This window comes from Plodia interpunctella, chromosome 17 (assembly GCF_027563975.2).
Source record: "Plodia interpunctella isolate USDA-ARS_2022_Savannah chromosome 17, ilPloInte3.2, whole genome shotgun sequence".
In the NCBI taxonomy this organism is placed as follows: Eukaryota; Metazoa; Arthropoda; class Insecta; order Lepidoptera; family Pyralidae; genus Plodia; species Plodia interpunctella.
In genome coordinates this window covers 3,931,178-3,948,841 of record NC_071310.1, presented here as the reverse complement: position 1 = coordinate 3,948,841, position 17,664 = coordinate 3,931,178, and the positions used below count along the sequence as shown (strand labels likewise).

At 37.7% G+C, this 17,664-nt stretch overlaps 1 protein-coding gene across 2 annotated transcripts; it reads left to right on the top strand.

The window, feature by feature from the left end:
• Positions 1–612: 612 nt before the first annotated feature.
• alpha-Man-IIa (alpha-Mannosidase class II a) lies at positions 613–16,909 on the top strand. 2 transcript variants are annotated; one of them, XR_008405495.2, is made up of 22 exons: positions 613–1,078; positions 1,325–1,618; positions 2,668–2,815; positions 3,851–4,028; positions 4,944–5,044; positions 5,754–5,954; positions 6,625–6,710; positions 7,490–7,590; positions 8,359–8,536; positions 8,955–9,139; positions 9,414–9,587; positions 10,090–10,354; positions 11,631–11,803; positions 12,185–12,403; positions 12,833–13,010; positions 13,366–13,524; positions 14,101–14,253; positions 14,573–14,695; positions 15,088–15,279; positions 15,635–15,748; positions 15,826–16,034; positions 16,357–16,909. XR_008405495.2 is itself a non-coding variant. In XM_053757634.2 (21 exons), exons 1-21 carry the CDS (start codon positions 947–949, stop codon positions 15,970–15,972), a joined length of 3,501 nt encoding a protein of 1,166 aa, XP_053613609.1. In that variant the 5' UTR covers positions 613–946; the 3' UTR covers positions 15,973–16,909. The 2 variants fall into 2 exon arrangements, 1 of the variants encoding a protein (XP_053613609.1); XM_053757634.2 differs by having other exon boundaries at positions 15,826–16,909.
• The last annotated feature ends 755 nt before the right edge of the window (positions 16,910–17,664 follow it).

The following is a 17,664-nucleotide window of genomic DNA, read 5'->3' as shown; positions in this document are numbered from 1 at the left end:
TCCCGTCGCGAAAAATACTTGAAAAATTAAATCCTTTCTAACATACATTTAGAAAGGGCCATGCGCGCTGGCTTTCTAAATTTATAATTTAAATAGAAAAGATTGTCCATGCCAAAGATTTTGGATCCCCTTATCTTTGGGATAAGGGGTGGTCAATGCCCAATCCCCCAGATATTTTTTAAAATCTATGATTGCGCCATAACCAGCTATAGATACTATCACTAACTACCTATCGATAGGCAGTTAGTGATAGTTGACTATTTGACTACCTATCGATATGTATAAGTGACCAGCTATCTTACCCAAATCTTTTTTTTTTTTTAATTTCATTGCTCCATCGTTCGCCAAAACGATGATTTTTCCAACGTCAAGGTTGAAATTGACACGGAATATAATGATATTATAAACACGGATCAGTATATACGGATAAAGTAAATAAAAATTATAAGTAGATATTATTATTTGATAAATCCAAATGTCAACGTCAACCATATTCGCATTTTTATTTAAATTTCATGGCTCCATGGTTCGCCAAAACGATGTTTTGCCAACGTCAAGGTTTCTGTTTCTGTCACAGGTGCTGTCTGTCAAGTCAAGTCAATATACCTATTATACCTACAGTGTCCTACAGTTATTGCCTACTGAGGCTTACTTTTGTATTGTCGGTTTGAAAAAGAAATCTATTAAAACTACATACAATTTTATATAATTGTTAGTATTTTTTGTGAAGTTTTACAAAGTATTATTTTTGTTTACTTGAATTTCCATTCCGTAGAAAAGTGAAATACTGAAAAGTGATGCACAGCCGAATGAAGAGATAATTTTTATTATGTTTTTTGTTACCCAGACAAATTTTGTCAACCTTTATACGTGGCTCGATAGATTTTAAATTTCAGCTACAATCGTTCTAAAATCATATTTGTTTCAATACAATTAAACTCCCACAATGAGGGTCAGAAAACTTTCTACCTTGTTTTGGACTATGGTCATCTTTGCCTTTATTTTCATATGGTATGTGGTGACGGACCTAACATTCCGGTTACCCGGGACTAAACCTAGCAGCCAAGAAGTGGTTGATGTAAGTTGTTGTATTCATCCAAGTAATATTATGCTTAACAATAAGTTTTATGTATTTTATCATCAGATGTTGAAATGGTCCCACATTAGGAGGATCTATCACACTTCAGGTGCTTGCACTGGCGTCCCTAAGCAGAAAATCATTAAATGCATTTTTGAGTTGACCATTTTGTTTCTACTTGTTTTCTTTTAATGTTTTAATCTTAAAATGTTAAATTAAAATCTTTTAATAAAACTCCCATTTTAGAGTAAATGGTCATCTTTGGAATCTAAATTGAGACACATAGAACATGAGTTGTCCCAACACAATGCTGCTGTCGAGGAAATCAAGCAATCTGTCCACCAGATAGCGGAACAGCCACCACAAGATTTGCAACTCCATGATACCAATAATTTCGAAATTGTTAAAAAGGTGGTACATGAAGATAAAAGTAGCATAAGAGAGTCCAAATTGGAAGAGGAACCCCCAAAAATACGGCTTCCCATAGATGAATCCCATTGTGCTATAAAGAAGCAGAGTATTCCACTGACAGATATTCAGGTAATCTGAGGTTATTTTATCTATTGTATTTACGTCTTACATAAACTAAAAGTTGCATTGGAAACAATCCTGATCCCAATAGATCCTGGGCTCTGATGCTTAGTTGTGGAGGAAGGAACAGGGAAAATGCTCAGATGAGAAAGAGAGATTGATACACCCAAAACAAAGTATTTATTCAGAAACTAGACCTTCAAAGGCACTTTTTCACATTATATTCCAAGTTAAATGTTTATCAAAGCTACAAACTACTAGAGTTTCACAACAACCAATGCTGTGCATAAAATAAACTCCAGTCCTGATGGAATAGAGAGTAAGTAAGTATAGCAAGTATTAAGTAACTAGAAACAGCTGTTACTAAAGCAAGGTGTAGCGGGAGCTAGGTGATTATGCTCGACCGCCACAAAGGGAAGATCTTCCCGCCAGGCTAGGTGTTGCACCTGGGGAACCGCACGGCTCCGACGGTGTCATGTCAGAGGTTGTATTTATGCTTCCAATTGAAAACGCACTGTCTGCGCGGTCTAGGCTTGTTAGCTGTCCATAGTGAGTCGACTGTCATGCCATCTGTCTGTAGTGTCCTGGATCACTTGTATGGCTTGTTATTAGTTGCGTTTGGTTGGCTTTTTACATCTGCGCCGTTGTGCATGTGGCGTGGTGGATGTCGCCACAAAGGTAATAAATTAAATTGCATGATAATAGTACATTATGGTCAAAGCATTCAAATGTTGGTTATTACATTTCATATCATACAAAGTGGATGCTGATTATGTACGTTACATCATGTAAGTGTTTTTGTTTTCAACAAACTTCTATAACTGTGATTCAAAACATTCAATAAAACACAGTTTCTGTAAAGCGTTAGAGCATGTTGAAAATATGAGAAGTTCCACAGACATAGCTCTTCCTCATTCTAAATTTAATTTGAATTAAGGGAAAGGTACCTTTATAAAGGTACCTATTATTATTATTTTTAAGTATTTCTATTAATATTATTTTTAAGTATTATTATTTTTTCCAATTTTTGGTTTCTTATTACTCTATCATTATTCTAGATGTTAACAATGTATGAGAGGATAACCTTTGAAGACATAGATGGTGGAGCGTGGAAGCAAGGCTGGAATATAGAATATAAAAGCAATCAGTGGAGCCAGAAAAATAAGTTGAAAGTGTTCATTGTGCCTCATTCACATAATGATCCAGGTATCTTCAATATTTTTATTCTATTGATTTAATTCGGAGTGTACATATCTAATTGGAACTCTATTTTCGTATTGGCGGACTCGCTTGTTAATGTTTGTCTCTGTTAGTCATAAAAAAAACATACTTTAAGCTAACATATGTTTTGTCCCTTACCTCCTAACATATGTTCTGTCAATGCCAAATTTAGTAAAGTGAAATACCTAGTGACAATACATTCTTTAGCTAAAAGCATGCTTTATCTTTTTAATGAATAACTGGGATCTGTATGTAGTGTAGTGTTCAATTCTTGTATCTCATTCAATTTAAAAAAATCGAAACGATAACATATATGAACAGGTTGTGGAAAAAAAATTGGGCGGTGCGATATTTACAATTCTTTGGAAAAAGGTGTCTTTGAAATGAGATTATATAGAAGTGATTCTCAGTAATTTCATCTCACAATGACATTAGCGGAATAACTTCGTTGTTTGTTGACATATTACTGCTTAAGGGGAACGTCTACCGGCCATTCGACGATACAATAAGAGAAAACGTTTTTTCTACCCCTAAATATTATCCGACCTTAATTATTATTTTTGTATGTTATTGATATCATATAATACTAGCCCCGTTATTCATAAAAATGTTAACCATACTTTAAGGTAAAGTGTGGTTTGTCACTATCCCACTTTATAAAATTTTAAATTGACAGAAAGAGACAAAACATACTTTAGCTTAGAGTATGATTTAATTTTTTTTACGAATAACAGGGTAAGTTTATAAGTTGGGACGGAAATTAACATAACAGAATAAAATTTATTGGCAGCTCATAAATTCTTTTTTGTTTAAAACTTCGAAAGGTTGAACTTAGCGTTTAAATTAATTTAAAAAAAAAATTAACAGCGAAGCCTACTAACCTGTTTAATAGTATGCTGAAACCTGAAACAATATCAACAAAAAAGAAAATAACACCCACCGGATTGGCAATTGAAATCGTTTACAAAGATCTATTTCGTAAAAATCTGATCGCTAGACTCTAGTCTTAATACATTGCAGGTTGGATAAAGACTTTCGAAAATTACTACAAGGCACAAACAAAGGCTATTCTCAATAATATGGTGGAGAAACTCTCAGAAGGTTCTAGTAAAAAGTTTATTTGGGCTGAGACGAGCTATCTGTATCTGTGGTGGCGCGACCCTGACACCACAGACGCCCAGAAGACCACATTCAAAAAGTAAGTGTCATAAATCATTATAATTACATACATAGTATAAAACAAAATCGCTTTCGGCAGTCTGTCTGTCCCTGTGTATGCTTCGATCTTTAAAAATACGCATCGGATGTTGATGAGGGTTTTTTAATAGATAGATTGATTCATTAATTAATTGATGGATAATTTATATAGTATAAAGTATATCATGCAAATAAATGATAGATATTGATGATTCTGAATATTATAGTGATTTTATTGATATATGCCAAACGCAAGGATGTCTAGATTTCTTTACACAGGTGTGTTTGTCGAAAATTTGACGTTAGAAAATCAAACAAAAATAGCACAGGATTTAGTTGACCTTGATCCATCAGCTTCTCAATCTCAAACTTAAGTGAAAATAGCGATATTTTTTTGTAATCATCACTAATAGAGTTTACATCTTGGTGATATTCTCAAAATTTAATTACACATCATAAAAGCGCTAGCCCACTTGCTTATCGTATATTAAGTATTATTTGTCACCACTATTATTTGTCGTATTGATTGCCTACTGGCTCAATGCCTTCCTTGGGCGACTGTTAGTGCAGTGTGGGTGTAAACTCTACATATTATAAAAAGTATTGTCAGTGTCTGTATGAACGCGATAAAGTTATAAACTACCAGACAGATTTTTGTACGGTTTTCACCTATAGATGGTGTGATTTCTTAGAAAGTTTTAGGTTTATAATTTATTATGGTGAAAATTTATTAAATACGTGTGAAGGTATCGGTATACTTGGTATCGTCAGAGTTCCCACAAGTTATTTATCTAAAAAAATGTTTATACTGTTTGTTTATATATGTATACTACTTGTGGGGAGCTTAATAAATATTATTTGTTTTATATGGTTTTACCCGAGTCGAGCCGCTAGAAATATATAAATGATTTTGCAGCCTGTTGAAATCCGGCCAACTGGAGATCGTGACCGGCGGGTGGGTGATGAATGACGAGGCAAACAGTCACTGGCTGTCTGTCGTCCAGCAGCTAACCACGGGTACGTTGATATTGCGATAACACAAAAAACCTATCTACAGTCCCATGTATTGCACAGGCCTACTACGAAACATACACACACGTAACACGCTACTATCGTGCACGCATATACTGTCACGTTTGCGCATATCGTGTACGCATCGAGTGCACGTGTTTCATGTTTCATGGTAGCCCCCTGACTTATATTATTGTATATATTTATGGTTGCATGTCTTGTACAAAATTGTATCTTGTTTTTGGTGCTATAAAGTTGTTTATTTATACATAACGTATTTACAATTTTTCGATATTACATTGATGGTTTGAGCACAGATTACAAAAGTACATGTTGCGACAGGTGCTTGTATACTGTAGATACAGAGGATGATGATAACGCGATGATATAAAGGGAACTTCGGTAATGGATGGACTATATGGTAATTATTAATAATAAAAACAAAGGTTCGTATTCGGACGGTTAAATCGAACGCAGTACGTCTCGCTCGGAGTAGCGATCGGACGAGTAATGTGTCACTTGAATGTGACGCGTGATGTGCGGCGCGCGGGAGTCTGCGCCCGCGGCCTGTAGTCGATGGTCCGCCGTGTTGCCAGTGACAGTACATGTGTTATAAATAAAAAATCTCTTCGAACACGCCGCAAACGTGATATCAACCATCACCTTCACACCTTGATAAAAACCTTGTAATAAAATTAGTTTTCTCTATTTACAGGTCAGCAATGGTTATTGGACAACGTAGATTATATTCCGAAGAACTCGTGGTCTATTGACCCATTCGGGTACTCCAGCGTGCAGGCATACCTCTACAAGTTGGCTGGGTTCGACAACGCGGTGATCCAGAGGGTGCATTACAGGATCAAGAAGGAGCTGGCCTTGAATAGGCAGCTGGAGTTTAGATGGAGGCAGTTATGGGGTGAGCTATAGTTGCTTTGTTACATCCAACCATCCGCGGAATTGATATCTATAAACTATAACACTAAAATTCTTGTTATCGTTGTGGTAACCGTTTTTGCTACGAATACGGAATAGGCAAATAAAAACCGACGTTAAGTTTACTAAAATAAGATTCATTTCAAGATAGGCTTCTGAAAGGACCTCTAAACGGAATCATAATAAATTACGATTGTAGTTGATTGCTGATAAAATATAGATTAGAAATAGGATTGGTCATACTTATAATTAATAAACACAAAATGCTTATTAGGATCTCTCTTATAAGATCTCTTAAAAAAAATAGTCAGATTAGACAGGGACAAATCACACAGATTGAGTTAAAATATCAACATCCTAGACCCAGGTCAATCTAAATTTTCCTTGACCTGAACGGGGTTAGAACCCGGGACAATCAGTCCAGTGTAGTAGTGTAAATCCCACGAGAGCAATTATTTTTCCGCAATGAAAGGTACGCTATATCCTACTTCAGTCAAACTACATAACTACATGTATGCAAAATTTCAAGAAGATTTGTTGTTGAGTTAAAGCATGACGAGATAACAAACTTTCTTTCGCATTTATATTATTAGTTCGGAATGGGATGCCCAAACGACCAATTCAACGGATGGATTAATTATATAATCTTGCAGATGGCACTGGCACGACTGATATGTTCACACACATGATGCCATTCTATTCGTACGACGTGCCTCACTCGTGCGGACCTGACCCCAAGGTAGGAACTGAAATCCCCTAACCTAAAAACTCATTCGCATTTCGATGTGTAGTAACAAATCTGGACTGATAGGGCGAGTCCAAGTATTTGTACTAAACACATGCACTTAATACTCGCACATACACTAATCAAAATGCGAACAGGCTTTAATGGCAAAGATACAAAAGGAATTAAAACGAGCAAATAGCTAGTATGTGCTGTTACACAATTTACTTGCATGTCCATACAATGACATGCCGGTAGTAAGTTTCTGGCTACTCGTAAGATCAAGCACTACTTTCCAAGTATGGCAATTAAAATAGATCTTGTTGCATTCGACGTTTGACAGAAAAAACATGTCCGTGTATAGTAAATTGTTTAGAGCTTAGGCGTTGGGCTTTATAATAATGCATAGTCTTACTACTTACAAAGGACTTCGTTTTATAATATATATATATTACATATACATATATATTTTAAATAAGGAAAATCACACACATTGAGTTAGCCCCGAAGTAAGTTCGAAACTTGTGTTATGGGATACTAACTCAACTATATTCTATAGCATATACTATTAGATAAACATCCACGACCCAGGTCAATCTGAAAAACATCATTTTCCATGTTAACCTGACCGGGGATCGAACCCGAAACTTCCAGTGTAGCAGTCAGGCGTGATGACCATTAGGCCGAGGTCGTCTATGTAAGGATTATTATATTATTATTGTGTGTAACAGTTGGCAAATAAATGTTTCTATCAGCTGAAACTAAATAAAAGATTGCAAAAAAATTACTTATAGGTCTGCTGCCAGTTTGACTTCAAGCGATTGCCCGGTAACGGAGTCTCGTGTCCGTGGGGCGTGGCGCCGAGGAAAATCATTACTAAGAATGTACACGAAAGGTATTTAAAGCATTTATACTCATAGTAATTACAATAAGTGTAATTTTTTATAATTTTTTTTTTAAATCCAGGTACACACAGGAGATAGACCATTTCCGTGTCTCATTTTTTCCTGGAAGGAAGAAAATCAGCCAACATAAATCCACTCTGTCAATACACGAGGGCGCTGTCTCCTGTTGCTTGGCAACACTGGGGACTTATCAACAAAGTCTGGTATTGCAATGGCAATAAAATGTAGTTCCTTAAAAATCTGTATTCTACTCTTTATAGACAGATTGTACTGTTATGTACAATCTGAGTGTGATACAGAGTGCATATAAAACTTACAAATAGGAAACTTAGTTATTTCTATAGGAAATATTAAATATTTATATATTTTTATATCACACTCTGTAGAATAGGTTAACAATATTATGTATCTATTTTGCCTTTTTTGAGATGTAATTTTTGTAGTGCAATGGTAAGAGCGCTCGGCCACGTGGTCATATGTCATACTGGTTTTTAAATCATACACAATGGTTGGTCATGGGATGGATGACCAAAAATGTATTATCTAAAGCTCCTCCGTGCTTCGGAAGGCATATTAAGCCATATTGCAGTCGTTAAAACCCACCAATCCGCAAGGGCCCGCGTGGTGGTCATGGCCCGTACTCCTTATCCATTAATAAGGAAGGTCTGTGCCCCACCAGTGGGTTCATTTAAGGCTGTTGTTTGTTGCTTGGTTCTTCATTCGACCTTGACCAACTTTCGACAATGAATATTCGTCAGAGCGAGCGCGATCCTGGACCAGTGGCGCAAGAAAGCGCAGCTGTACCGCAGCAACGTGCTGATGTTCCCGCTGGGGGACGACTTCCGCTACGACCGCGCCAACGAGTGGGACAACCAGTTCCAGAACTACGACATGCTTATTGACTACATCAACAATAGGGACGAGTGGAACACTGAGGTGAGGACTGCTATGCGTTGGTCTTATCAAAAGTTCAAGAATTTAAAATTCTTTATTCAATTTATGATGATATAAATAATTTAATCATGTCAAAAAAATACTTCAACTAAGTCTACTGCGGACTTCCAAAGCAGAGGTGAAGGAGAAGCGGCCCAACAAACTTCACCGCAGCCTTTTCTCCAAAGTGACTGGTTACTGGTTTCTCTAAATAAAAAATGGAGAAAAACATGATAATGATAGATAGTTAAGAAGTTTATTTGCATCCACTGTGACCCGTACAAATAATGAAAGTTGGAACATGTTAGATAGATATACACATCTATAAATAACAATAATAAGATTGTGAAAGAAGAATGACAGTGCAGATAACCGCTAATGTGGTATAAAACTGTAAAGATTGCTATTTTGATCATAATAGGTCCAATTTGGCACACTACAAGACTACTTCAAAGCTGTTCACGCGGAGGAGAAACTATCTAATTTCCCGGTGTTGTCTGGAGATTTCTTCACGTACGCCGATCGCAGCCAGCACTACTGGAGCGGGTACTTCACCTCACGTCCGTTCTACAAGAATATGGACAGAGTCTTGCTGGCTTATATCAGGTGAGTGTCCATTGTAGTATGATTTTTCTACCATCTCTCTGGTCACTTACTCTAGTCACTGAGTTTTTATAAACCTTCCAAGATAAGACTATAAAGTTGAATTTTATATTTGAAAGCGCGAATCTCTGAAGCTGTTAGACTATTGTGAAAAAAAGCATTACCCAGGTGGACCGTTAAGTCTCTGTCCTTTGTTCCTGTCAGTGGATAAAAAGGAATCGCCGCATTTACGGAGTAATTCCCACGCAAACAAAACAGTAACATGTAGGACCGCCAGGGCCGCGGAGTCGCTGACGGCGCTGGCGGTGACGTCGTCGTCGGTGCCCGCGGTGACGTCGCTGCAGCTGCGCGACGGCGTGGAGCAGGCGCGCCGCGCGCTGGCGCTGTTCCAGCATCACGACGCCGTCGCCGGCACCTCGCGCACCGAAGTGCACAATGATTATGGAATCAAGTGAGAACAACCTTGTGTTACAGCTTTCTGTACATAGTTTTAATACAAGTTCAAATAAATAAAATAGAGCAATGCATTATTTCAGCAGTTCTCAAAGTGTGCTTCGCGGAGCTGCGAAAATTTTGATCATATTGAAAAAAAAAGTAACTTCTAAATGGCCATCTGACATTAAAAACGTGTTGGAACTATAAAAAATGAACTTTATTGAGTTCTGTTATGCCAGTACACATAAAAAAGAGTTTAGAGTTCCATCAAAAGCTTACCTTTCCAAAGGTTTCGTTTTCAAAAATGTTCAGAATCGCTGCTTTATTTAAATAACTTACACACTTGCTTATAAGTACACAAAGTATATAAACATTTTATTATAATTAAAATCAATTAATAAGGCGTGATACATTATAAGTTTAATGACAATTAAAACACAAATAAACATATAAGTGAGACTTTTAACTCGGGACAGAAATACACATCTGCCGAACTATATATCTATTTCCTTTTCTAGACTCCTGAAGGCCATAAAGACCAGCCAATCTGTAATGCAGCGCGCCGCGTACTTCCTCCTGAAACAGCCGGCCATCTTGGACCAGAGTCAAGAAGACATTTACTTCGATGTGGACGACATCTGGCGGCGCCAAGATGAGGTTCCCTCGAGGATCACGATAGCTCTGGACGCAGTGTCGCCCTCTAGAAGACTGGTGCTGTACAATGCTCTAGCGTTCGAGAGACAGGAAATATTCACTGTTTTTGTGTCCACACCACATGTTCAGGTGAGTCCAATAGGTGAAGATATACTATTACAGCATTTATATAATTAGTAGTATATATTGATGGACATTGAGAGTCATTTGTAAGTCATGGTAATTTACATATTCGAAAAAGAAGGTCGGTCAGTTATAGTATTTGCATTAGAACCAAGGAAACGTAAAGTGTAAAGTGACGTGTAACCCCCACCCGGAGAGTATAAAAATAGCCGGCCCACTGTAGTTTGCCACAGTCGCTTGTCTGCGCTCGGCGCAGTCGTTACTTTGTCTAATTATTGTGATTATTTTAAAATATTTCTGTAGTTATCTTTATCGTAAAATTAATTATTAAGAGACTGTTTAAAAGAGTATGTGTTAAGTTTCTAGATGATATCATCTCAATCTAAGACTACGTTCCTACTCAGTGGTAGATTCAGTTATAAGGTAATTTAATTTGGAGCCTATTACCAAAATCCTCCAAAACGGTTTTTTGTTTACGATGAATTGAATCAAAGTGGATTAAACTTAGGTAGTGCTATAATAAAATAAACTCCAACGCAAAGAGTTATAAACTTGAAACATATTGTTAGACAAAAACACTGGGACGTATGTAGCACACGCGAGCTGTTGACAGACTGCTTCACGAACACCATTATATAGTGTTGGGTCTTTCCCGAAGCTTGCTATGAATATATAATGTAATAGGGCATATTACGCAAATCTCAGCGCAGATGGCGCTACTGGTACAACTAAGGTACACAAACATTGCCAATAGAGTCAAAAAGCGCCAATTTTCAATATTGTTGCAGATTTACGACCAAAAATACCTTCTACGCAATCGTGTGCGAGTTTAAAAAAAGGGAAGGATTAAGTGGATTATCCTGAAAATAATAACACTATTTTAGGTTATGTTCTGCATTATTTTGTCAACTGTGGTCAGAAACGGATATAAACTTGATTTTGACTGAAGATCTTACGTGTATGAAGTCCATATTTTGATAGTCTTCACGTGTGAAGTGTTTCGAGCTTCTTTTCGACCGTTTACTGGCTCAAAAAATTTACAACGTGAGGGTATTCCATAGTTTTCGAAGTTTTTTTATCATATGGAAAACGATTTTTCCCAATATATCGGCACCCGAATATGCTACATTGTTGTATATTTTCACAAACGAATGCTTACATAATAAGTACTCTAAAATAAACGTTTTAATAGACATAGCAAAAGGCGGCAAAGCTTTTGTGTACTTAACATACAGTTCTGTACTCTGGCGGGATAAATGTGCAGTAATACTCCCTATTGAAGGTATACGACCCGGAGGGCGCGGTGATGGAGGCGCAGGTGTCGCCGGTGGCGGCGGGCGCGGCGCGGCTGTCGCTGGCGGCCGCCAGGTTCCAGCTGTCGTTCCCGGCCAGCGCCAAGCCGCTCGCGCTCACCGCCTACACCGTGTCGCTGCGGGACACCGCCACCATCAACAAGTTAGATACTGTCGTCATCATTTGCCTTAACCATCTACGGGCTTAGCCAGGGGAAGGGTTTTGGGGGTTAAAAAAATTAAATATAATTTTAAGTCATTCATAAAATTAAAATAAAGACAGGCGTGCAGCATATCTTATTGAAACTAAGGCAGGAACAATATCCCATATTTTATAAAGATGCTTATCAAGTCAAATCAACATCGTTTATTTTCAGATAACAATGATCCATAGTCATGTTAGTAATTATTTATAGTATATTAGCAAATAGAATTATATTTAAATCACAATATATTAATTAAATTTGTATGCTTATTAGTATTTTTTATGTTCCAAACTCAATATGAAAGTGGAATTACTTGAATGACGACCCTATGTTGGCAGACACACGTCATATGCTCGCGTGCGGGTGTACAACGCTGACTACTGGACGATCGACTTGCCAAAGATGTTCGCGATCACACAGTTTGAGTCCAAACTCACAACAGATATAACTCTGCAAGCCGGCAACGCGACAAGAGTCGTGCTCACCAAGAATGGACTCATCAAGGCGTTGGTCTCGAAAGATGGCACCACTACGCCTATGCATATGGAGTTCGTTAAGTAAGTTTATGTGGTTACTAGTTTTTGCCCGCGGCTTCGCCCGCGTAATTATAGATGTGTGTAATTTTAAGTTGGTTTATTTTGTTTTGTTTAGTACACGCACTTTACCCTTTCTTCCTCTTTCCTCTCTCGAGTCTGCTGGAAGAGTTTTCTTTAGAAATAAGCAGTATCTATGTACTATATTCCACTTTTTATTTGCTTATATATTCTGTTTCGTGTAAATTGGTAAATAAATAAATAAATTTCCCACGGGAACTGTATTCTTCCGGGACGTGGTACAAGTAAATGTTTTTTTTTAATACCAATTTGTCAGTATTATGTGGCAATTACAGTTGCCGCTCGATAGTTAATTATCGATAACGCTTTGATAGACTATCGATAGTTTGAGAAAAATCAAAAGTTCGTCAACAGTAGTGGCAATACTTCCAGATACGACACTGACAAGGGTCACGACAACAACAGCGGCGCATACCTGTTCATCCCCGCGGGCCCCGCCGCGGGCTTCCGGCCGGAGCCGTTCCCGGAGGTTGTGGTGGTGGAGGGCAGGTACAAGAGCACATTGTACACTGTGCTCACTGAGCCAGCGCAAGCCGACGTCATGATGGCGGTGAGAAACTTACTAGACTAGACTTCAAATAAAGAAAATGTTTGTATGAGCTGGTGGTAGATGGTCCTGTATACCTATTTACGTAAGTCGATTTTATGATGGCGGTGAGAAACTAACCGAACCCTCGGGAAAAAATCACCTTATGAAGGCGAGAAACTAGTCAGAAAATTTTAGAATTTAACAAACAAATTTCAAACAAATCTGTAAACTGTATTTTCACCAATTTGTGTCATATTATATAATGTCTTATATATATTTCATAATATAGAGATATTTATGAAAGATTCTGTTAAGGATACGCTCGATCGGACGCTATGACTAAGCACTGAATATGTAATGTGTTGTTTGTTCGCAGATCTCTGTGTACGACAACCCGTCGCTGCCGCAGACGGAGGTGGAGATCACGAACACGCTGATGATCAACCCGCAGGTCGATGACCTCGAGCTGGCCATGCGGCTCTCCACCGCCGTGCGGAACAACGACGTCTTCTACACCGACCTCAACGGAATGAACGTGAGAAATTAGATATATATATATATATATATATATATTATATATATATATATATATATATATATATATATATTATATATATATATATATATATATATATATCTCACCCTCTTAGTGCTGCAGATGGATGTGGTCACAAACGCATATATAGATATATCTTTCTCTCTCTTATATCGCCCTGACGTTCATATGTAAAATAGAAACCTTTGTTACCATCCAAACAATCGCATGTCTCGTTCGTGATTTAAATTGCTCCGATTTCTATTCCAATTTTCTTGCAAAGATTCTACAATATTCTACATCTATGAAAAAATGTTTGGGCATCCAATGTAGCGGTTATAGGGACGTTTTGATTTAACCTGAGATGGGATTGCCGTTTAAACATTTTATTTTATTTTGTTTGTTTCAACAATTCGTAATGTATCAAAGAACTGAGTACTACTGTGAATGTTTCTTGAATAAATAATATAAATGCTATTATTATGTTTGTTACAAAAATATGTTTGGATAAAAAGGTGCTATTTAATTCGAAGTAAATGGGCAGTCAGTTTGTATAAGAAGAACTGCTTGCCTCAGATGATCAGACGGCGGTACTTCGAGAAGCTTCCGACACAAGCGAACTACTACCCGCTGCCGGCGGCCGCGTACATTGAGGACGACAACGTTCGCGTCACTCTGCTCACGTCCACGCCTCTCGGAGTCGCCGCGCTGCAACCTGGCTCCATTGAGGTTTGTATTGTATACTGTGCTGACATCTACCTATGTCTTAAATACAATGGTTAGTTGAGCTAAAATAATCTTGACAGTTATATACTTAAAATGTTAGCCAATATAGCTGTAAGCGAGCCTTATATTAAATAAACAAAAATTATCGTTTTGGTAGTGCCGCAGAGCTATGAAAATCGCAGCGAAAAAATTGGCCGGCGGCATTTTCTTCAGCAGTGGTCGTTCAAAAATGCTAGCAGTTTGTAGCTTTTTGAGAAATACGGTGTAATTTAGAATTCGTAGTGAAAATGTGTCTGTAAATGTCTACTTTCTGAATTATCAGGTGATGCAAGACCGGCGTCTGAGCCGCGACGACAACCGCGGCATGAACCAGGGCGTGCTGGACAATGTCCTCACGCGACACACCTTCCGGGTCATTGTGGAGCCCGCGGATAAACGCTGTCAGGTCAGTGCTGCCACCAGTACAGTCGAAATTTAAAAAACTTCTTTATTTATCTTAAGATAATATACATCACTTATTGATGTCAAAAATTTACTTAAAATTAAATCCACTGTCGACTTCCAAAACGAAAGTGAAGAATGCCATAATTAAAGTGTAAAAAAATATATTGTCGTTAAGGTAGTCATCCGTTTTATAATTTGCCATTATTGTGAGTTTTGGTGTAGTTATAGTAGATTAGTAGTTCATAGCAATAAAACTGCGAAAGATTATGTGATACATTTATTCATACTAATATCATAAATGTGAAAGTCCTGTCTGTTCCGCTTTCACGGCTGGCGCGATTTTGATGAAATTTGTGACCCAGTTCCGCAATAACGTTCTCCCTCGGCTTCCAGCCGCGGACGCCGGCGGAGCACCCGAGCGGGCAGCTGTCGCTGGGCGCGCACGTGTCGCAGCAACAGCTGCTGCAGCCGATGATCAGCATGCAGTACTCCCCGCGCGACGACTCCTCGCCGCACTACTCCAGCGCGCTCAGCTCCGCCGCCGACATCGTGCTGGCTTCCTACAGGGCGCACGTGTCCGCCAAGGTCAGATGTTCTGTGGACATCGTCGCGTCTCATATTTACTATTTATCCAGACCCCTCAGTGTTCATTTAGACAGAAACATTTTTGCCAACTGTTATATATAACAATATGTGGCCGTCCAAAACTGGCACTTAGGTCACAACGGCAATAATGGCGTTAATTACCGACTTATACACGCTCAGCTCGATGTTACTCAGCAAAGCAGTGCAACCGCTGATTTTCAGATGCGAATAAGCGCAACTTAACATGATTACAGGGAGAGTGTCAACATGATATGATGATGCTTTGGGCAATGTCATAAATAGACACATTTCAAATATAGCATAAATTCCTTTTTGATTTTTGTTTCTCTTAAAGGACAAGGATGGCAAAATTCAGCACGGCGTGGGCATGACCTTCCATAGGGTCTACCTGGACTCGTGCTACGGCAACAAGGAGATCAGCAAGTGGTACCCCGTGGGAGACGGACAGGTAACGTATTAACTAACCTATTGACAAATCTTCTATTATGACATCCAACGAATGTAACCGAAAAACTTTCCCACCAGGTCCGCATAACAGAGATAGTGGAGGCTCGACCGGATCAGATCCTCGAGAGTTCGTTGACTCATGTCCGCACCCGGGACCCGATCCCTGGTGGAATGTTAGCTTTATGTCCCATGGAGGTGCGCTCCGTGTTTGTCCGCCAGAACTGACTAGGCGACACCACAAGAAGAGAAGCTTTTTGAGGAGGGGGTGATAAAATTTTTGAAATTATGTCAGTAATCATAAAAAATTCATGTGATAGTAAGATACTATAAAAGCCCAAATACCATGTGAATATCCTTAGCACATTATATTTTAATGGCAATCCAACTGACTGAATAGTGACTTTGTCCAAAGAAATAATTCGCTATTTGAATGATGCATTTACAATGAAATGTTTTATTTAATATATTTTTGAGGTATTGTGTTTGTCTCATCTGAGCGTTGTCCATTACTTCTTCAGTTTCGAAGGGCCGGTGGAGCATGGATTTCCCATACACACAATCCAAACATTATAACAGGAATGTCTTTTATAATAATATAATTTATTTCAGATTTCTCCATAATTTGTTAGTAACAATTCCTTAATTGCTGGTGTTAATGAACATATAATAAAACAAAAACAGTCAATGTGCGGTTCAGATAGTAAGCAACACGTGAGTAGCAGTCCAATATCGCAGGATTGGGCTATTGGCGTGTGACGCACTAGTTGCCACAGAGAAGTCACTCGCTTGCGAATGATCAACGTTCCGCGCAGTCCACCAGAGGCACTACTGCATAGTGGCAACCCCACCAGCACCCGGTAATATGTTAAAATTTTTTATTTTATTCACGCCTTGAAGATTATATTGGTATTTTGTATGAAAATGACTGATACTTATGAGGGCTGCTCCACAGGCCCCTTAAAAGTAGAATCTGAGGGTTCGCTAAGCTGTTGTATATATGTGTATTTGTTTTTAATTATGTTAAATTGATGTAGGAATATTTAATATCAATTTTTTAATTGTATAAAACGTGACTGTGAACTTAATTATATATATTATTTTTGAATCGTGTGTGATGTTTATATACACAATTGTTTATTTTTTTCAATCATGTTCTTTTTTTTATTGTTTTTATGAAGGTTTTTGGTGTTTTGATGATTGTATAAGATAATGTGAATTTATGTGATCTCTTTTAATGAGTCGGCTTTTGTTTTGTTTTACGGGCGTTTTAAGAACTCATTCATTATAAAATGCTTCTGAGAGCCGTTAAAGCGGCGAAACTTAAAGTGGTCACACTTTTTGGTGGGCCCTTAATTTGCGTGAGATTAGTATATGTTAGAGTGTTAAATCAATTTATTTAAGATAATTCAGTAGTATTTGGGGTGTTAGTTCGGCCTTATTGCATTTTGCTATCAATTGTGTCAATTATAATACTTTTCATTTATATAGATAATTTATACAATTTTATTTTACTTTATTTTTATTTATACTTTTTTTTAACCCATTTTGTGTCCCAGTGCTGGACAAGTGCCTTATATATACTCATTATACTTTTTATGTGTACTATTTTTATAGAAATTATATGCTTCTATTATTTTTATTAATTATTTGTTTGGTATCAAAACATAAATACATATACAGTGTTGTAACACCAGCAACCTCGCATAACTGGATACGCTCAATTTTTTATTTTGTCCTTCATGTAAACAATCTTCACAGTACTCATTGTTGAATTTTGTTGAAAATAAATTAAATTTTAGTTCAAATGTATATACATTCCAAACAGCACTTGTTCTCACTGGCAGAAAAGCCCCATATATATTTTTTAATATTTAGAAGAAAGTATCCGATTTATTTGATTTATTTAAAGTATTTGAT